Source organism: Chanodichthys erythropterus, chromosome 10, assembly GCF_024489055.1.
Source record: "Chanodichthys erythropterus isolate Z2021 chromosome 10, ASM2448905v1, whole genome shotgun sequence".
In the NCBI taxonomy this organism is placed as follows: domain Eukaryota; kingdom Metazoa; phylum Chordata; class Actinopteri; order Cypriniformes; family Xenocyprididae; genus Chanodichthys; species Chanodichthys erythropterus.
The window spans coordinates 53,173,671-53,189,148 of record NC_090230.1 but is presented as its reverse complement, the minus strand read 5'-3'; the positions used below and the strand labels follow the sequence as shown (position 1 = coordinate 53,189,148).

General features: G+C 36.8%; 2 protein-coding genes and 1 long non-coding RNA gene across 3 annotated transcripts in view; all 3 read left to right on the top strand.

Moving 5' to 3' along the window:
* Nucleotides 1-1,034: 1,034 nt before the first annotated feature.
* Nucleotides 1,035-15,478, top strand: part of LOC137027485 (fish-egg lectin-like) — a 141,722-nt gene continuing 127,278 nt past the window's right edge. The window contains exon 1 of the mRNA XM_067395649.1: nt 1,035-1,083. Coding sequence (XP_067251750.1) covers nt 1,073-1,083 — 11 coding nt within the window. The 5' untranslated portion in view covers nt 1,035-1,072. The remainder of the gene's footprint in view (nt 1,084-15,478) is intronic.
* On the top strand, nt 1,128-14,491 carry LOC137027483 (fish-egg lectin-like). Its single transcript, XM_067395647.1, has 5 exons — nt 1,128-1,223; nt 7,012-7,239; nt 13,700-13,911; nt 14,104-14,231; nt 14,347-14,491. The coding sequence occupies exons 1-5, from the start codon at nt 1,154-1,156 to the stop codon at nt 14,489-14,491; spliced, it is 783 nt and encodes a 260-aa protein (XP_067251748.1). The 5' UTR covers nt 1,128-1,153.
* LOC137027484 (uncharacterized) lies at nt 1,527-4,596 on the top strand. The gene is made up of 3 exons (XR_010896044.1): nt 1,527-1,646; nt 2,756-2,832; nt 4,292-4,596. It is a non-coding gene; the product is annotated as an uncharacterized lncRNA (long non-coding RNA).

The following is a 15,478-nucleotide window of genomic DNA, read 5'->3' as shown; positions in this document are numbered from 1 at the left end:
GGTTATCCAGGGCAGTTCAGGGCTTAAACCCATGATATTCCCTGATCTGACAATATCATAATTTAATTTTATTGTTATATGATTTTCTTTATTGGTTTAAATAAGTCCATTATCATTAAATCATTTCTTGTTTTTACCCAGTAATAGCGATTTTCCAACCTGGATAACACTCATCCCTCCTTCAACATGTTTACTCTCCAACATGCTTACTCTCCATCTCATAGTTATATTGTCTGCTATATTTGCTTCTTATTTATTAAATCCAGAAAACTGGTTGATTAAAATTAAGATACAATTTTAACAAAATGAAATTTACTTTAAAGAAAGGCTTTCTACAAAACAAAACTTAATGAAGTGGTCAAAATCATGTCTGACCCACTCCATGTCTCCCGATATATTGTGCATCTTATGATGTATCCTATCTTACTCATGTTGTTCAGTTTTCATAATCAAATAGATGAATTTAAAACATAACATAGGTCTACTTAAACAAATAATAATTTATTTTTAGTCTTATGTTTAATATTGGGGGCATCCAAGTTAATTGACACGTTTTTTTTTTTTTTTTAAAGTAACGCAATAGTTACTTTTCCTGGTAATTAGTTACTTTTATAATGATTAAATAAAATATAAATAATTTTTACCAATTAGACTGGACTAGAACCTCATTGTGTCTCAAAATTGCACAGCTGAGTACACTTGTACACTTGTACACAGATGTTCTTAAGATTATCTTAAGAAGTACTAAAGAATCCTGGAAGTTTCTAGAATTTTATTTTTCTAGTATATTAATTACAAAATTAGTGTGCAAAAATAGAGCACTTTTAGTACATTATAGAAGTGTATTTTTTTTTCACCTGGGTGTAGAGAGTTGCATGTGCACAGTGAGTTCAAACGGTCTTCATGACCATGACATGATTGTTCCAAGTAGAATCACCCCATGCCCCTCCCCCCTTTTCAGGAAACAAATTTTGGCTATATAAATGATCTGTCAACAGCATTTGCAAACACTGGATGCAAGTTTCTAGTACCTGTATCTCAGAAGAGGACACTGACTGCTGAATTCTGATCTATGAAGAGAAGGTTATTTTCTTTTAATTACTGTTATTTTAATATTGATTGTTTTACTCACTTATATAAATTATTTCTGGTTATGAACAGAACAATGAAGCTGTATCATAGCGTCCTGCTACTCTTCAGCTGCCAGTTCATCCACACCCTGGGTAAGCTACTAATGTGATTTGGTAACATAAAAATATACATATATTAAAATCCATTTTAAAATAATATTTTTTTTTTGCTATATTTTAATATAAAAGTATTTAATTAATTTTATTAACACTCTAAAAACTCCTGGGTTATTTCTTTAACCCATTTTCTGGGTTATTTGTGTTGGGTTAAAATTATGGGTTATTTTTTCAGAGAGTAACCATTTTCTGGGTTATAGGGCTAATATTTTGACCCAATTCCTGGGTTGTTTAGTTTTCTGGGTTATTTTTCAAAGAGTAACGCCCCTCTCCCTGCCCCCCGCTGTTGTTCTGGAATTTTCTCACAACAGTCGTTTGGAATAACCGTCACTTGAACTTGAACGCACTCGATCCGTTTTGGTCTGGGCTTCTTCGGTGCAACTTCGTCGCGTATTCAAGGTAAGCAAGTATTTTCAGTGTCAATGTAACGTAAAGTTTTCTGTGTCCATGTCCCCGTTGCTAGTTTAGCACCATTTGTAAAAAAATGACCATGGCTTACCGTGGTAATTCTGTGGTGAGCATGTAGCCGCCTGCGGATATCGCAACAACATCTAACTAGTTTAAAGTCCGTGTAAAGTCAAAATAAATGTGTGTTTTGAATTTGTCAGACTAAATAAGAAAGTGTTATTAACCACCCAGCCAAATTTGAATGATTAAAAATAACGATAAGTTCATGAAATTAGGTGTCAAAATGGTTGAAATGCTTTTTACACATAGTTGAGAAACGTGTGACCTATTTAATGTGTTTAGAAGGAAATGACAACTGTGCTGTACTTATCTCATTGTTATAATACTGGTAATAATACGATAGGTACGTGCAGCTAGTGGCGACTTCATGCCGCGTTAAGGGGGTTGAACACCGGACGAGAAGCGCCGCGTCTAGAACAACTCGAGGTATCGTGTACTTTCTCAGTTTATGGCCAGCAATATTGTTATGTTTTAGGACATTGTGGAATTAAGATAATGTCAGTATGTTATGAGTGTACTGTATAATTAAATACAACCGTTGCTGAGTCTGCAGTCTGAACACTTTAAGTTACCTCAGAGCGTCCGTTAACTGAATGGAGAATATCACCTGAAAATCCAATAACATCAGCAATTTGTATTCATGCAGCTGATTTCTGTAAATTAATGTAAAACTAACTTTATATTGCAGCACATGGTGAAGTCAGTATATACATTAACGACGATTTGAGACAAATAAGTGTAAATTTAATATAAATCTATGTAACATTACATAGCGCGCTGTGGCGCTGCAGGATTTTGAACAAGGTCCTGAACCGTTGCTGGGCGCCGCCGGTGTGTGTACACTCATAGAGAATAATGTGTTTGAATATAACGTTACGCTTCTCTTCCGGTGTGCGACCCCCTTTAGCCGTGGCTAGAGCGACGAGGCTACAGAATAACCAGCTGCGCTGTGCTTATCATATTATACAGTGCTGAGTAGTGAGAGTTAAAGAAGCGTGTCAAGTCTTCAAATTGTTGCTAACCTCTATTGTTTTCTCCAGGTCATTTTAAATGTACAGCTTTGTCGCTGATAAGCTAACTGAGTGGCGGATGTCTGAGCTGATAGAGAATTTTAGAGGTGAGCGTTTTACTCTTTAAAGGGATAGTTCACCCAATAATGAAAATGTGATGTTTATTTGCTTACCCCCAGGGCATCCAAGATGTAGGTGACTTTGTTTCTTCAGTCGAACACAAATGATGATTTTTAACTCCAACCGTTGCCGTCTGTCAGTCTTATAATGCGAGTGAATGGTCACACAATTTATAAGAGTCAAAAAATATACTTAGACAAATCCAAACTGAACCATGCGGCACGTGACGACACATTGATGTCCTAAGACACGAAACGATCGGTTTGTCTGAGAAACCACTATGTCAGTTGGACATAGTGGTGTTTTAGAGGTAAAAAATGATATAAATCATTTTCGGTTTCTTGCACAAACCGATCGTTTTGTGTCTAACTGTGTGTTCACACCGCCGGCGGCGAGAACGTCAAAGTGACAGGAAGTCATTAATTTTCAATAAGAGCACGGCGGCGAGCTCCGGCGAGAGCGGTGCGGCGCGGCGCGTTTTGGGCGATGAGAGCGGCGAGGAGAGTTGAAATCAGGTTAACTTTATGGTAATGAGCTATGACGCGGTTCGGCGGCAACCAATCGGAATGTAGATGTCCTCGCTTGACAGGCTTCCGATTGGTTAACGCAACTTGTCATTTACTTTGACCCTCCCATCGGTTTGAACGAACAGTACAGCGTTGTTGGCAGGGCGGCCAAGGTGACTGTTGACGCTCTCGCCGGCGGCGGTGTGAACGCACGGTTAGGACATCAATGTGTCGTCACGATCCGCAGGGTTTAATTTGGACTTGTCTAAGCATATTTTTTGACTCTTATAAATTGTGTTACCATTCATTCGCATTATAAGACTGACAGACGGCAACGTTTGGAGTTAAAAATCATCATTTGTGTTCGACTGAAGAAACAAAGTCACCTACATCTTGGATGCCCTGGGGGTAAGCAGATAAACATCACATTTTCATTTTTGGGTGAACTATCCCTTTAACTGCCCTCATATCATCTCTCTATACCTAAATATTTTTCTTTAATATGGCTTAAATGTGTCAGTGCAAGATTTTGTGACAGTCACAACTTCTTCGACAGTGGGGAATGCATCTCTATAATAACCCTTATAGTTAAAAGATACTTGTGCCTTGTCTTTAAGCTGTTATTCATAATAATGGGCCAGATATTTACCTTCGCATTAATGTCATTATTACACTTGTTAATGAAAGAAAAGATGGACAGTATAGACTGTCATTCACACAAAATGGGTAGTGCTGCAAAAGAACCACATTAGTTAACTAGCAAATTGGGCCAGGTTTTTTTGTTTGTTGTTGTTGTTGTTTTTAACAAAAAAACAAAAAAAAACAGCATTCCCATAAAAGTGATTATTTGTTAGCTTGATAATCAGAGTGTCCGGTGAGTGGTTCACAATTGTCTCGACTTATTAACAATACTCATGTTGTCTTGTTTTCTGTCCTTCAGGTGAAGACAGAGATGAGGAGGCATTTCTTCTCTTAGATGAGGACACTATCAAAACTCTTGTCCCTCAAGTTCAATCCAGTTATTGAATGTTGTCAAATGTTTGAAAGAGAATGAGTTGTTTATTTTTCTATTTTTTCTAATGTCTAATGTTATTACAGTGTGACCTAAGATAAATAGGTCCAAGTGTGTAGAGTTTATGTAGAGTTTAATTTAATTTTAATGCAATAAAAATGTAAAAGTGCTTGAAGTGTGTAAGTGCCTGAAGTTTTATTTTCTGAAATAAGGCATACTGGCATAGTAACCCAAGTTAGGTTATTTTTGACCTTTGGTTAAAAAGGGACCTACTCATTTCTGGGTTATTTCAACCCAGATATTGGGGTTGTTCTTTTGACCCAGAAGTTGGGTTATATTAACTACAATTTTGGGTTATTTTAACCCAAAATTTGGGTCAGGTATTTGACCCAGAATTTGGGTCAAAAAGAATAACCCATTTTTCTGGGTTGAAATAACCCAGAAATTAGTTGGTCCCTTTTTAACCCAGGATTTGGGTCAAAAATAACCCATAATGGGTTATTTTTGACCCAGGAGTTTTTAGTGTGAAGGAAGCGTATGGAAGAGGATTAGGGCCAAGCAATAATAATAAAAAAAATAAAACCATCTCGAGATTAAAGTTGTTAAATTTCGAGAAAAAAATCGTTAAATTTCGAGAAAAAAGTCGAGATAAAATGTTGAGAATAAAGTCATTAAATTATGAGAAAAAAGTCGTTAAATTATGAGAAAAAATTCGTAACAAATTTATCTCGACTTTTTTTCTCGAAATGTAACAAGTTTTTTCTTGTAATTTAACGAGTTTATTCTCAACATTTTATCTAGACTTTTTTCTTGAAATTAAACTATTTTTTTCTCATAATTTAATGACGGTTATTCTACCGCAGTAAAGATAGTTTGCGGTTTGATATTCAGATTTCTTTTGGCTATAAATACGCAGTGCGCTGTCATAGACATGCAAATAATACCAAATATCGTTCTCCATGATTTGTGAATTAAGGTGACGCTGTCCTTTGGGCCGAAATCAGGTTTTTTTTTCGTAGCGACTCTTAATTTTATAATGGCTATAGCTCCAAATGTTGGACACTTAGAGGAATGAAACTGGTGTCATCTTCACCAGCTTGATCTGTGAATTTTTTCACAGCAAAGCTCTTGTCCGTAAACCCCTTGGTAAGACCGCCAGTAAGGAATGTGAAATAAAGGCGTTCTTCATGTTTAACGTCTATTACCAATGAACAGGCAGACTGCTGGAATAAAATAACATTGTTTTAGGTCGAGCTCGATTTGTGAAAACTTTCACAAGAGCATTTTGTCTCGTGGTCATGTTTCTCTTTGCTCTGCCCCCCGTTTTTTGTATAATTTGATATATATATATATATATATATATATATATATATATATATATATATATATATATATATATATAATTGACCTTGTACAGATAATGTACATCACTATTCTCATCTGTGAAAACTTTCACAGTTCAGTACGGGTCAGCTGACCCATCCCAGGGTCACTAACATCGCTATTCTGATCTGTGAAAACTTTCACAATTGAGTTTTGGTCAGCTGACCCTTCCCCGGGTCACTAACATCGCTATTCTGATCTGTGAAAACTTTCACAGTTCAGTACGGGTCAGCTGACCATTCCCTGGGTCACTAATATCGTTATTCTGATCTGTGAAAACTTTCACAGTTGAGTTTTGGTCAGCTGACCCTTCCCTGGGTCATGTACATCACTATTCTGATCTGTGAAAACTTTCACAGTTCAGAAAAGTGACGCTAGTGACCCAGGGAAGGGTCAGCTGACCAAAACTCAACTGTGAAAGTTTTCACAGATCAGAATAACGATATTAGTGACCCAGGGAATGGTCAGCTGACCCGTACTGAACTGTGAAAGTTTCAAAAATGAGAATAGTGATGTACATTATCTGTACAAGGTCATTTATATAATATATATATATATATATATATATATATATATATATATATATATATATATATATATTATTCATATTATTCAAAAAATGGGGGGCAGAGCAAAGAGAAACACGACCACGAGATAAAATGCTATTGTGAAAGTTTTCACAAATCGAGCTCGACCTAAAACAATGTTATTTTATTCCAGCAGTCTGCCTGTTCATTGGTAATAGACGTTAAACATGAAGAACGCCTTTATTTCACATTCCTTACTGGCGGTCTTACCAAGGGGTTTACGGACAAGAGCTTTGCTGTGAAAAAATTCACAGATCAAGCTGGTGAAGATGACACCAGTTTCATTCCTCTAAGTGTCCAACATTTGGAGCTATAGCCATTATAAAATTAAGAGTCGCTACGAAAAAAAAAACCCTGATTTCAGCCCAAAGGACAGCGTCACCTTAATTCACAAATCATGGAGAACGATATTCGGTATTATTTGCATGTCTATGACAGCGCACTGCGTATTTATAGCCAAAAGAAATCTGAATATCAAACCGCAAACTATCTTTACTGCGGTCTTTAACCGGCAACATTTTATCTCAACCTTTCTCAAAATTTAACTTTTTTTTTCTCGGAATTTAACAACTTTAATCTCGAGATGGTTTTATTTTTTTAATATTGCTTGGCCCTAATCCTCTTCCGTACATTTTTAAAAGTGTCTATTTGTACTTATTGTGCACCATGTTTTCACAGCTTTAAACTGTGAAATGATTTGTGGCACCCTGAAGCAGATAGACGCTGGGGCAGGCTCAGTGGTTGGAGTGAACGATCAAAATGAAGTTTTCTACCTGATTAATAACGTCTTCACAAAGGTCTTTACGTCTGTAAAGCACTTCAGTGTTGGTCCTGCTGGTCAGTTTGGGGTGGATACAGCAAACAACATCTTTAAGGTGCGGGGTGGCAGCCTTGTGCAGATTACAGGTAAAGAGTTACAGAAATCATAAGATATGTTTAATCTGTTATTAATGTACGTGATTTTAGTTTGGAGTCATTGTTTTAAAATCACAGTACCAATGACATCAGCTTACTGTCATTCTTGTAGCACTTTATTTTACAGTCCTGTTCTGCATGTAGATACTTTGTACTTATTATACAGTAGAAATTACAATAACTGGGTTATAAATATGCTTTCTTGAATGATTTCACTTCCTTTAATCCCTCCCTATTCTACCTTCCCAGCAAGCAATTTTATGAATAGCCATCAAAACACAGTCCGGCCGTCTAGGCTAAAACGAGGCAAAATTTGGGCTGTCAGTGAAAATCTAATAGACGTCTAACATAACCCAAGAATAGACTATAGTCATCAATTAGACGGCTATTAGACGACTGCATTTTTTAATCTATTACGCAGTGAATATGGGTCAAAGTTAAAATAAGGCTACATTTGGGCTGTTAGTGAAAATCTAATAGACGTCTAACCATAACCCAAGAGTAGTCATCAAATGAAGAGTGTGGTTCCTAAACGCTATAGACGCCATTTAAAAAAAAAAAAAAAAAGAGTTTCCGCCAAAATCAGTATTGTATCTGGTCGGTATTGAAAAGACATTTATTGATTTTGCGCAAAATGCGATATCCGTCGTGTTATTCTGTCATTTTTTCTCCCTTTCTTTCCAAAACGCGACAAACCCACAGTTGCATAGTGAAATAGTATAGTAGAATGTGTATGATTGTGTGACAGCAAAAATGTGCTGTTTTAAATGTACACTTGCATACTATTTTGGTTACGCTCATTGCTGGTATGAATTAGGGCAATAGCCAAGCCGTAAAATTAGACTATAGATTGCCTTGATTTCGCCAGGTGGACTAAAAGCAGACTGCACATAAACTCCGTGAAGTTGGCACCCCATAAAGCGAAATAATCCCCAAAAATATGTCATTCGTTTGTGCTACGTTTGTGCTGATTTGTGCCGCAAAAACGAACGTTTGTGCTGGTTTGGTGTTTGAGATATTAAGCATTATTTTTTTGGTCGTGTGACGTCATTCTCCACCCCATGTCGTTCAAATCGCTTCAAACCGGTGCCATTCGTTTGTGCTCGATTTGTGCTGGTTTGTGCCGTTAAAACAAACACTGTATCTGTTCTCCTTCCACAGATATAACTAATTTAATTCGGGAGCTGTGACGTCATTCTCCACCCCACTTCGTCTAAATCGCACGAAACTGGTGTCGTTCGTTTGTGCTCGATTTGTGCTGGTTTGTGCCGTTAAAACAAACACTGTAACTGTTTTCCTTCCACAGATATAACGGATATAATTCGCGAGCTGTGACGTCATTCTCCACCCCACTTCGTCTAAATCGCACGAAACTGGTGTCGTTCGTTTGTGCTCGATTTGTGCTGGTTTGTGCCGTTAAAACAAACACTATCTGTTCTCCTTCCACAGATATAACAAATTTAATTCGGGAGCAGTGACGTCATTCTCCACCCCACTTCGTCTAAATCGCACAAAACTGGTGACGTTCGTTTGTGCTCGATTTGTTCTGGTTTGTGCCGTTAAAACAAACACCGTATCTAAGACCTCTTCTTAAATATAACGAAAAAATGTTTTATGAACAGTTAGGCTATGTAGCCTAACTCTCCACACCCCATGCCATCCAAATTGCTCCAACCCGGTATTGTTCGTTTGTGCTCGATTTGTGCCGTTAAAAGAATCCCTAAATGATGACTTTTTGACTTAAAAATAAAAAATAAAATAAAAACCAAATCATTTCCACCCCATGTCTTCTTAAATCTTTACAAAATGGTGCTGTTCGTTTGTGCTCAGTTTGTGCCGTTAAAAAAAAAAAAAAAAAAGCAACAATGACAATCTTAAATATAAAGTTGGCCTAACGAAAAATGTTTTTTACATTCAGTTTGCTTAAAACCGGTGCCCCCCACATGCTCCAAATTTGCTCGAAATCGTTTGTGTCGGTAACAGGTTTCGTTTGTGCTGCTTTGGTTTTTAAAATATATATAAAAAAAAATGTATAGGTCATTTTCAGGTCACTCAGCCCCCCCACATGCTCCAAATTTGGCCAAAACTGTCTCATTTGTTTGTGCTGGTTTGTGCCGGCGAAATTTTCGTTTGTGCTGCTTCGGTTTTTAAAATGTAAGACATTGAATTACAGGCATTAACTCACTAGCCTGAATGAAGAATCAGAAAAGCTTAATAGCCTAAATAATCTATTTTAAGTCTTCAAGTAAAAGGTTAAATAAATGTTTACTTTTAGCCTAACTTTACACTTGTAAAATATTTAGCCAAAAACGAAAAAAGATTGAATAAAAAACATCGGACTCTTTTCTCTCATAATATGTAAAAACAAACAAAGAAACAAACAAAAACAAGAATAACAGTTTCATATTTCAAAGAAATATGGAATCATCATAGAAAATACTACTCCCGGTACACAAATCATCATACACAAATCAAACTCAGCATGTCTTGCATGTCCCATCACGCAGTTCATCTGATGTAGGCTACAGCTCTGTATATTAGTTACAATTTTTCTATTTGGTTGTTTCATATATTTCTTGCTACTGTAGCTGTCTCGTGCAGAGCACAACAACACACTTATCTGTCCGCGGAGGCGCCGGCGCGATCCCTTCCATTGTTTTCTGATATTTTGGGTTTTTCCAATGAAACACAAATTGTTATTTATAAAAAATAAAAAATCTTCTTGTAATAGTGAGTGAAACATGTTGCATCATGGAGGTTTTAAAACCAATTATTTTAAATAAAAATTTCCTCAATGTTGTTTTAGACCACATATAGCCAAAATGAGTATTTTAGGGGCCGCCCACACATTCGAAACAAATTTAAATAAAGCATTTTTTTTTTCGACGTAGGCTAATTAATTGAACGAATTACACGTACAGATGCTGCACAACTTTCCGTTTCTGACACGCGCTTGTCACTGAAAAGGAGGAAAGCAGAGACTTAATTTGAAATCACATTGCTCCTAAGTGATTTCAGTGTCATTCAATTCAATCAATGTCTAATATTTATAAACCGAAGCAGCAAATAAAACTTTTATCGGCACAAACAATTGCGACTGTTTGGTGAATGAGCTATAAATGACATACAATTTGATTTGCAGCCTGATTATTATCGAAATATAGTCTAACAGTCAATCTAAACATCTAAACATAAAGTAGTCTAATCTAAACACCTTGGCCTAATTAACTGGTTCCAGCCAAGAAGGGAAAAACAAGGACTCAAAATCATATGAATTAATTTATAAACAACACTAATTTTATCCGTTAACTCGTTCTATTTAATGTAACAATTGCAATTCACTTTATACAGTGTATTTGTTTTTTTTCTTCATTATTATTGTTTTATTTAAAGAAAATTGCCTTCGCCTATAGGCTACTTTACATGGACAGTGATTAAAGTCTGTGTTTGTTTGAAAGGTGAATTGCAGTTAGATGATGAAATAATCTGAGCATAAGCAGTTCCACAAGAGGCCTGTTAGTTGCAGCGTTTTATCTTTGTCCGCGGAAGATGCGAATCGATGTGTTCAAATGTTATACACGCGTTCCTCTGGGTTTCTTGATTGCACAATAATTAATAAAAGAATTCCCTTCTCTGACGTGCCAAACAAATTTTAAATTAACCTGTAAATTACCCTGCACACATGACTTTTTTAGTCTCAGTGCATACATCTTTTCCGTATGCAGACCTTTATGCATTGTTTAATGTTTTTGAAGGGCGCAGAAAGACGTTAAACATGTATTTGAAAATTTACCATGCAATGGTATTGTATTTTATTATAATTATTTATTCAAATATCTGTCCCAGTGCTATAGCACAGCATAGAACACGCCTGGTTCCAGAAGTAGTCAGGTAACATGTAGGCCTAAGTGGTTGTGACAATATCTGGCACAAATTTAGTCCATTTAAGAAGGGGTCTTCGTACTTTTCAACGGCACAAACCTGGACAAACGAACAGCACCATTTTGGAACGATTTAAGATGACGGGGAGGAGATTTTTTTTTTATTATTAGGCCTATATATATATATATATATATAAAAAAAAAAAAGGGGTAATCAATTACAGGGATTCTTTTAACGGCACAAACCGGCACAAACGAACAATACCGTGTTGGAGCAATATGGATGGCATGGGGTGTGGAGAGTTAGGCTACATAACTGTTAATAAAACATTTTTTCGTTATATTTAAGAAGAGGTCTTTGATACGGTGTTTGTTTTAACGGCACAAACCAGCACAAATCGAACGAATGGTACCAGTTTGAAGCGATTTGACCGACATGGGGTGGACGTCACAGCTCCCAAATTATATTTGTTATATCTGTGGAAGGAAAACAGATACAGTGTTTGTTTTAACGGCACAAACCAGCACAAATCGAGCACAAACGAACGACACCAGTTTCGTGCGATTTAGACGAAGTGGGGTGGAGAATGACGTCACAGCTCCCGAATTATATTTGTTATATCTGTGGAAGGAAAACAGTTACAGTGTTTGTTTTAGCGGCACAAACCAGCACAAATCGAGAACAAACGAATGGCACCGGTTTGAAGCGATTTGAACGACATGGGGTGGAGAATGACGTCACACGACCAAAAAAATAATGCTTAATATCTCAAACACCAAACCAGCACAAACGTTCGTTTTTGCGGCACAAATCAGCACAAACGTAGCACAAACGAATGACATATTTTTGGGGATTATTTCGCTTTATGGGGTGCCAACTTCACGGAGGTCTGCACATAGCCTATCCAATTCAGAGCTAAATCGTGAAAACAGATAGACCATGTCATGAAATGCCACTTAAATCTTGTAGATATCATGACATTGCAAACATGATGGGATATCAACCATCTCATGCACTTCCTGTCCAACCAATACAATAAATCAGGATTGACTATAGGTAGTGATGGCCGATTTCGAAACACATGCTTCATGAAGCTCCGAAGCTTCATGAATCATTTGTTTCGAATCAGTGATTCGGAGCGTGTATCAAACTGCCAAAGTCACGTGATTTTAGTGAACGAGGCTTCATTACGTCCTCACTGTTTCGAAACATTTCAAAACAGTTCGAAATTTCAGTGGTTCACCGGTAGAGGGCGATGATAAAGTTAACCCATGAATCATGCAGATTCACTGAGAAGCATTGAACAAGTGTCTATGGGTTTTACCTGATCTCTGATCAGTTTTAAAAATTTGTTGATGTTTTAATTAGACATTAGAATAATTAAAATGAATAATGGTAGTTATTAATCCCTTATTGGCCTGTTTAGCTTGAGCCATGGAACAGAGAAACAAGCCTTGAAAATTGATAAAAGAACAGATATGCAGTCACTCTATATGTAGCCTAATCTTATTAGAGAATTAGTTAATTGCATTTAATAGATTTTACTTTCAATAAAACATTTGCAATATATTTGTAAAAGGTGTTTTTACTGCATGTTTAGTTTGAGTTTTGTTGCATTTACACTCTTTTGACCACTAGGGGTCACCGTGGAGTCAAGTGTCAGATTGTTTCGAAGCCCCGAATCATCACGGCACATTTGATTCAACTGCTTCAGTGTTTCACGAAGCCTCGCTCTGCCCATCACTAAGTATAGGTGGGCTACAAATAGCCGGTCTGTGTCACGGAAGGCACGGAAGAAGGTTAGATCCATGTGCAGCTTTAATGAGGTAATCCAGAAACATAGTCCATACATGCAAGTGTCAAAATCCACAGAAGCAGTCCATACAGGCCATAAAACAAACAGAGACTCCAGTGACAATAAACAAAACTTCCATAACAAAAGAGGAAACAAACTCAGTTTAAATAGACAGAACACTAATAACATAATACAAGACAGCTGGGTGCAATGAAGTGATAATGAGTGTGGGAAGTGGGTTATGGGAAATGAAGTTCAAAAGGTGAGACAATAGTCCGTGTTGGAGTGCCCTCTAGTGGCTAACTGGTGATCATGACAGTCTGACTACGAGCTATAAATCTTGTCTATGCACAGCCTACGTATATGAAACCAAACACCTAGTAATCACTGTTGACATCGCTTACATGATGGAATATCATACATCTCGCAAGTTATTTTGGGCAAAAACGACATGTAACCAAATAAAAGATTATTTTGGCTAAAAGTGGGTTACTCATAGCCGGACAATATTGGGTCTATAGTTAACTGACATGGTGAAATGACGGCTATTGCTTGCTGGGTTATGCTACTCTAAGCAATGTAACTGAAACTTGTGTTGTGAGCACTTCTTGTGTCTATTTGCCTCTTCACAATGACTCATTTGTTGTATTCCTAACTTGTAAGTCGCTTTGGATAAAAGCATCTGCAAAATGAAAAAATATAAATAGAGCATAACCGTTATTCTTCCAGTTAAACTGACTAATATTTCATCCAACCTGTTGCTTGTACTGTTAGGCCTTCTCAAACAGGTGGATGCTGGAGGAGATCAGAATGTTGCAGGTGTGAATATGTATGATGACATATTTTGTTTAAACATGGATGCTAACAACAAATTACCATCCAGCTCTGTTCCTTGGGTTCAAGTTAATGGAAAGCTGAAGTATTACAGCTGTGGCCCGTACAGCTGTTGGGGAGTGAACCTCGTTGACCAAATCTTCATCATGAAGGTAATGTCACAATGTTAAATACAGGGGCTTGAGTACAAATACACCAGGTTTTTAAAAGTACAGCAATAAAGTAAACATCACACCAGCATTTAATTTTCTGACATAACTAAAGAAATAAAGAAACTTGTGTGGAAGCAGCAAACAATTTCTTCTTACGGCTGACTGGTTTGTGTTTCTTTCGGTCTTGTTCAGGGTGTGTCTGATAATGCCTGTTCCGGGTCCGGCTCCTTTGTGAATATTCCTGGACTTCTGTCCATGATTGAAGTAGCAACTGATGGCAATGTCTTTGGTGTCAATGCTCAAGGGCTCTTATTCCAAAGGTGAAATGAACTGTCATCATTTAATAAAACTTTTTATGTACAAAGTGATGAATTTTTCAAGAATAATTTTCTGATATAAATCAAATACTGCATTCAAGAAACCATCATTTTGCAGAACTGGCGTCTCTCAGTCCAACCCCGCTGGCACAGACTGGATCTCGATGGTTGCCTGTCCCAATGGCCACAAGCATGTGAGCTTTGACCTGGGATTGCTGTGGGTCGTCTGTGTTGATGGCTCCGTCCGTAAATGTACTTTATAGTCTGTCATGCATCACTGCAACAGAGGAGCTCAATCATTAACAGAAATCTCAATCAGATATTATTATCAGAAAACAATGAAAGCTTTATTAATCTGAATCTTTCTTTTCCTTTTTTCTTGCTGTTGAATCAATAAAACATTATCCCAGCTAACCAAAATACGTGACTGTTACGTAACTGCAACGTAATTTGGTGACCAAACTTTCGTCGTGGCAACCGGAAAAGTGAAAGGTGCCTATACGTCGCCACAACGTAACTTTGTGACGTTGCCAGTTAGTAACTGCGACGTCGTGGCAACGTTGTGTATCAATAGTTGTGTGTTGGTCATCAGTTGGTAATTCTTATATTTATTTATTTTTCTATGGGCGGACATGCAGTAGTTTAACCTAATTTATGTCCTCATTTGCCCAAACTAATGTAAAGGCTATTCCAACAGCTGTGAACGATGAATGCAGACTCGAAATGAATTCAATTCATTTATTTTGAAAAACACACAGAACATGAATAAAACTCCAAATAAAAATAATGAAATACACTCAAACTATAAATAAAAACATATAGCCTACAGCGAAACATAAAATAAAACCATTCAAGACGTTTTGCTCTCAGTATCATTAAAAACATATGCTATGCTAACGTAACATTTTGCATAACATATATTTCAGACGATCAAGGAAATCACAAAGGTAAAAAGCTTTGAATGTATTTTGAAATATCAATTATGCACGAGCTTGCATGGGAATAGGAAATAGGCTATATAGGCTCCAATAATAATTTAAAAAAAGCTAGTAGAGTGGATGCATTACTTAATTATATTCTGAATTTATATGTTATAAAAATCGTTCTATGAACTTCTAGTAACCTCATTTAAACCGAGTTGTAAATGCTGAAATGAAAGGAGGCTAAATAAATATTATACTAAATATCAATATAAAATTGCCAGTAGATGGCGCCAAGGCCCTGTTCTATTGAGAATACTGGTTGATGTT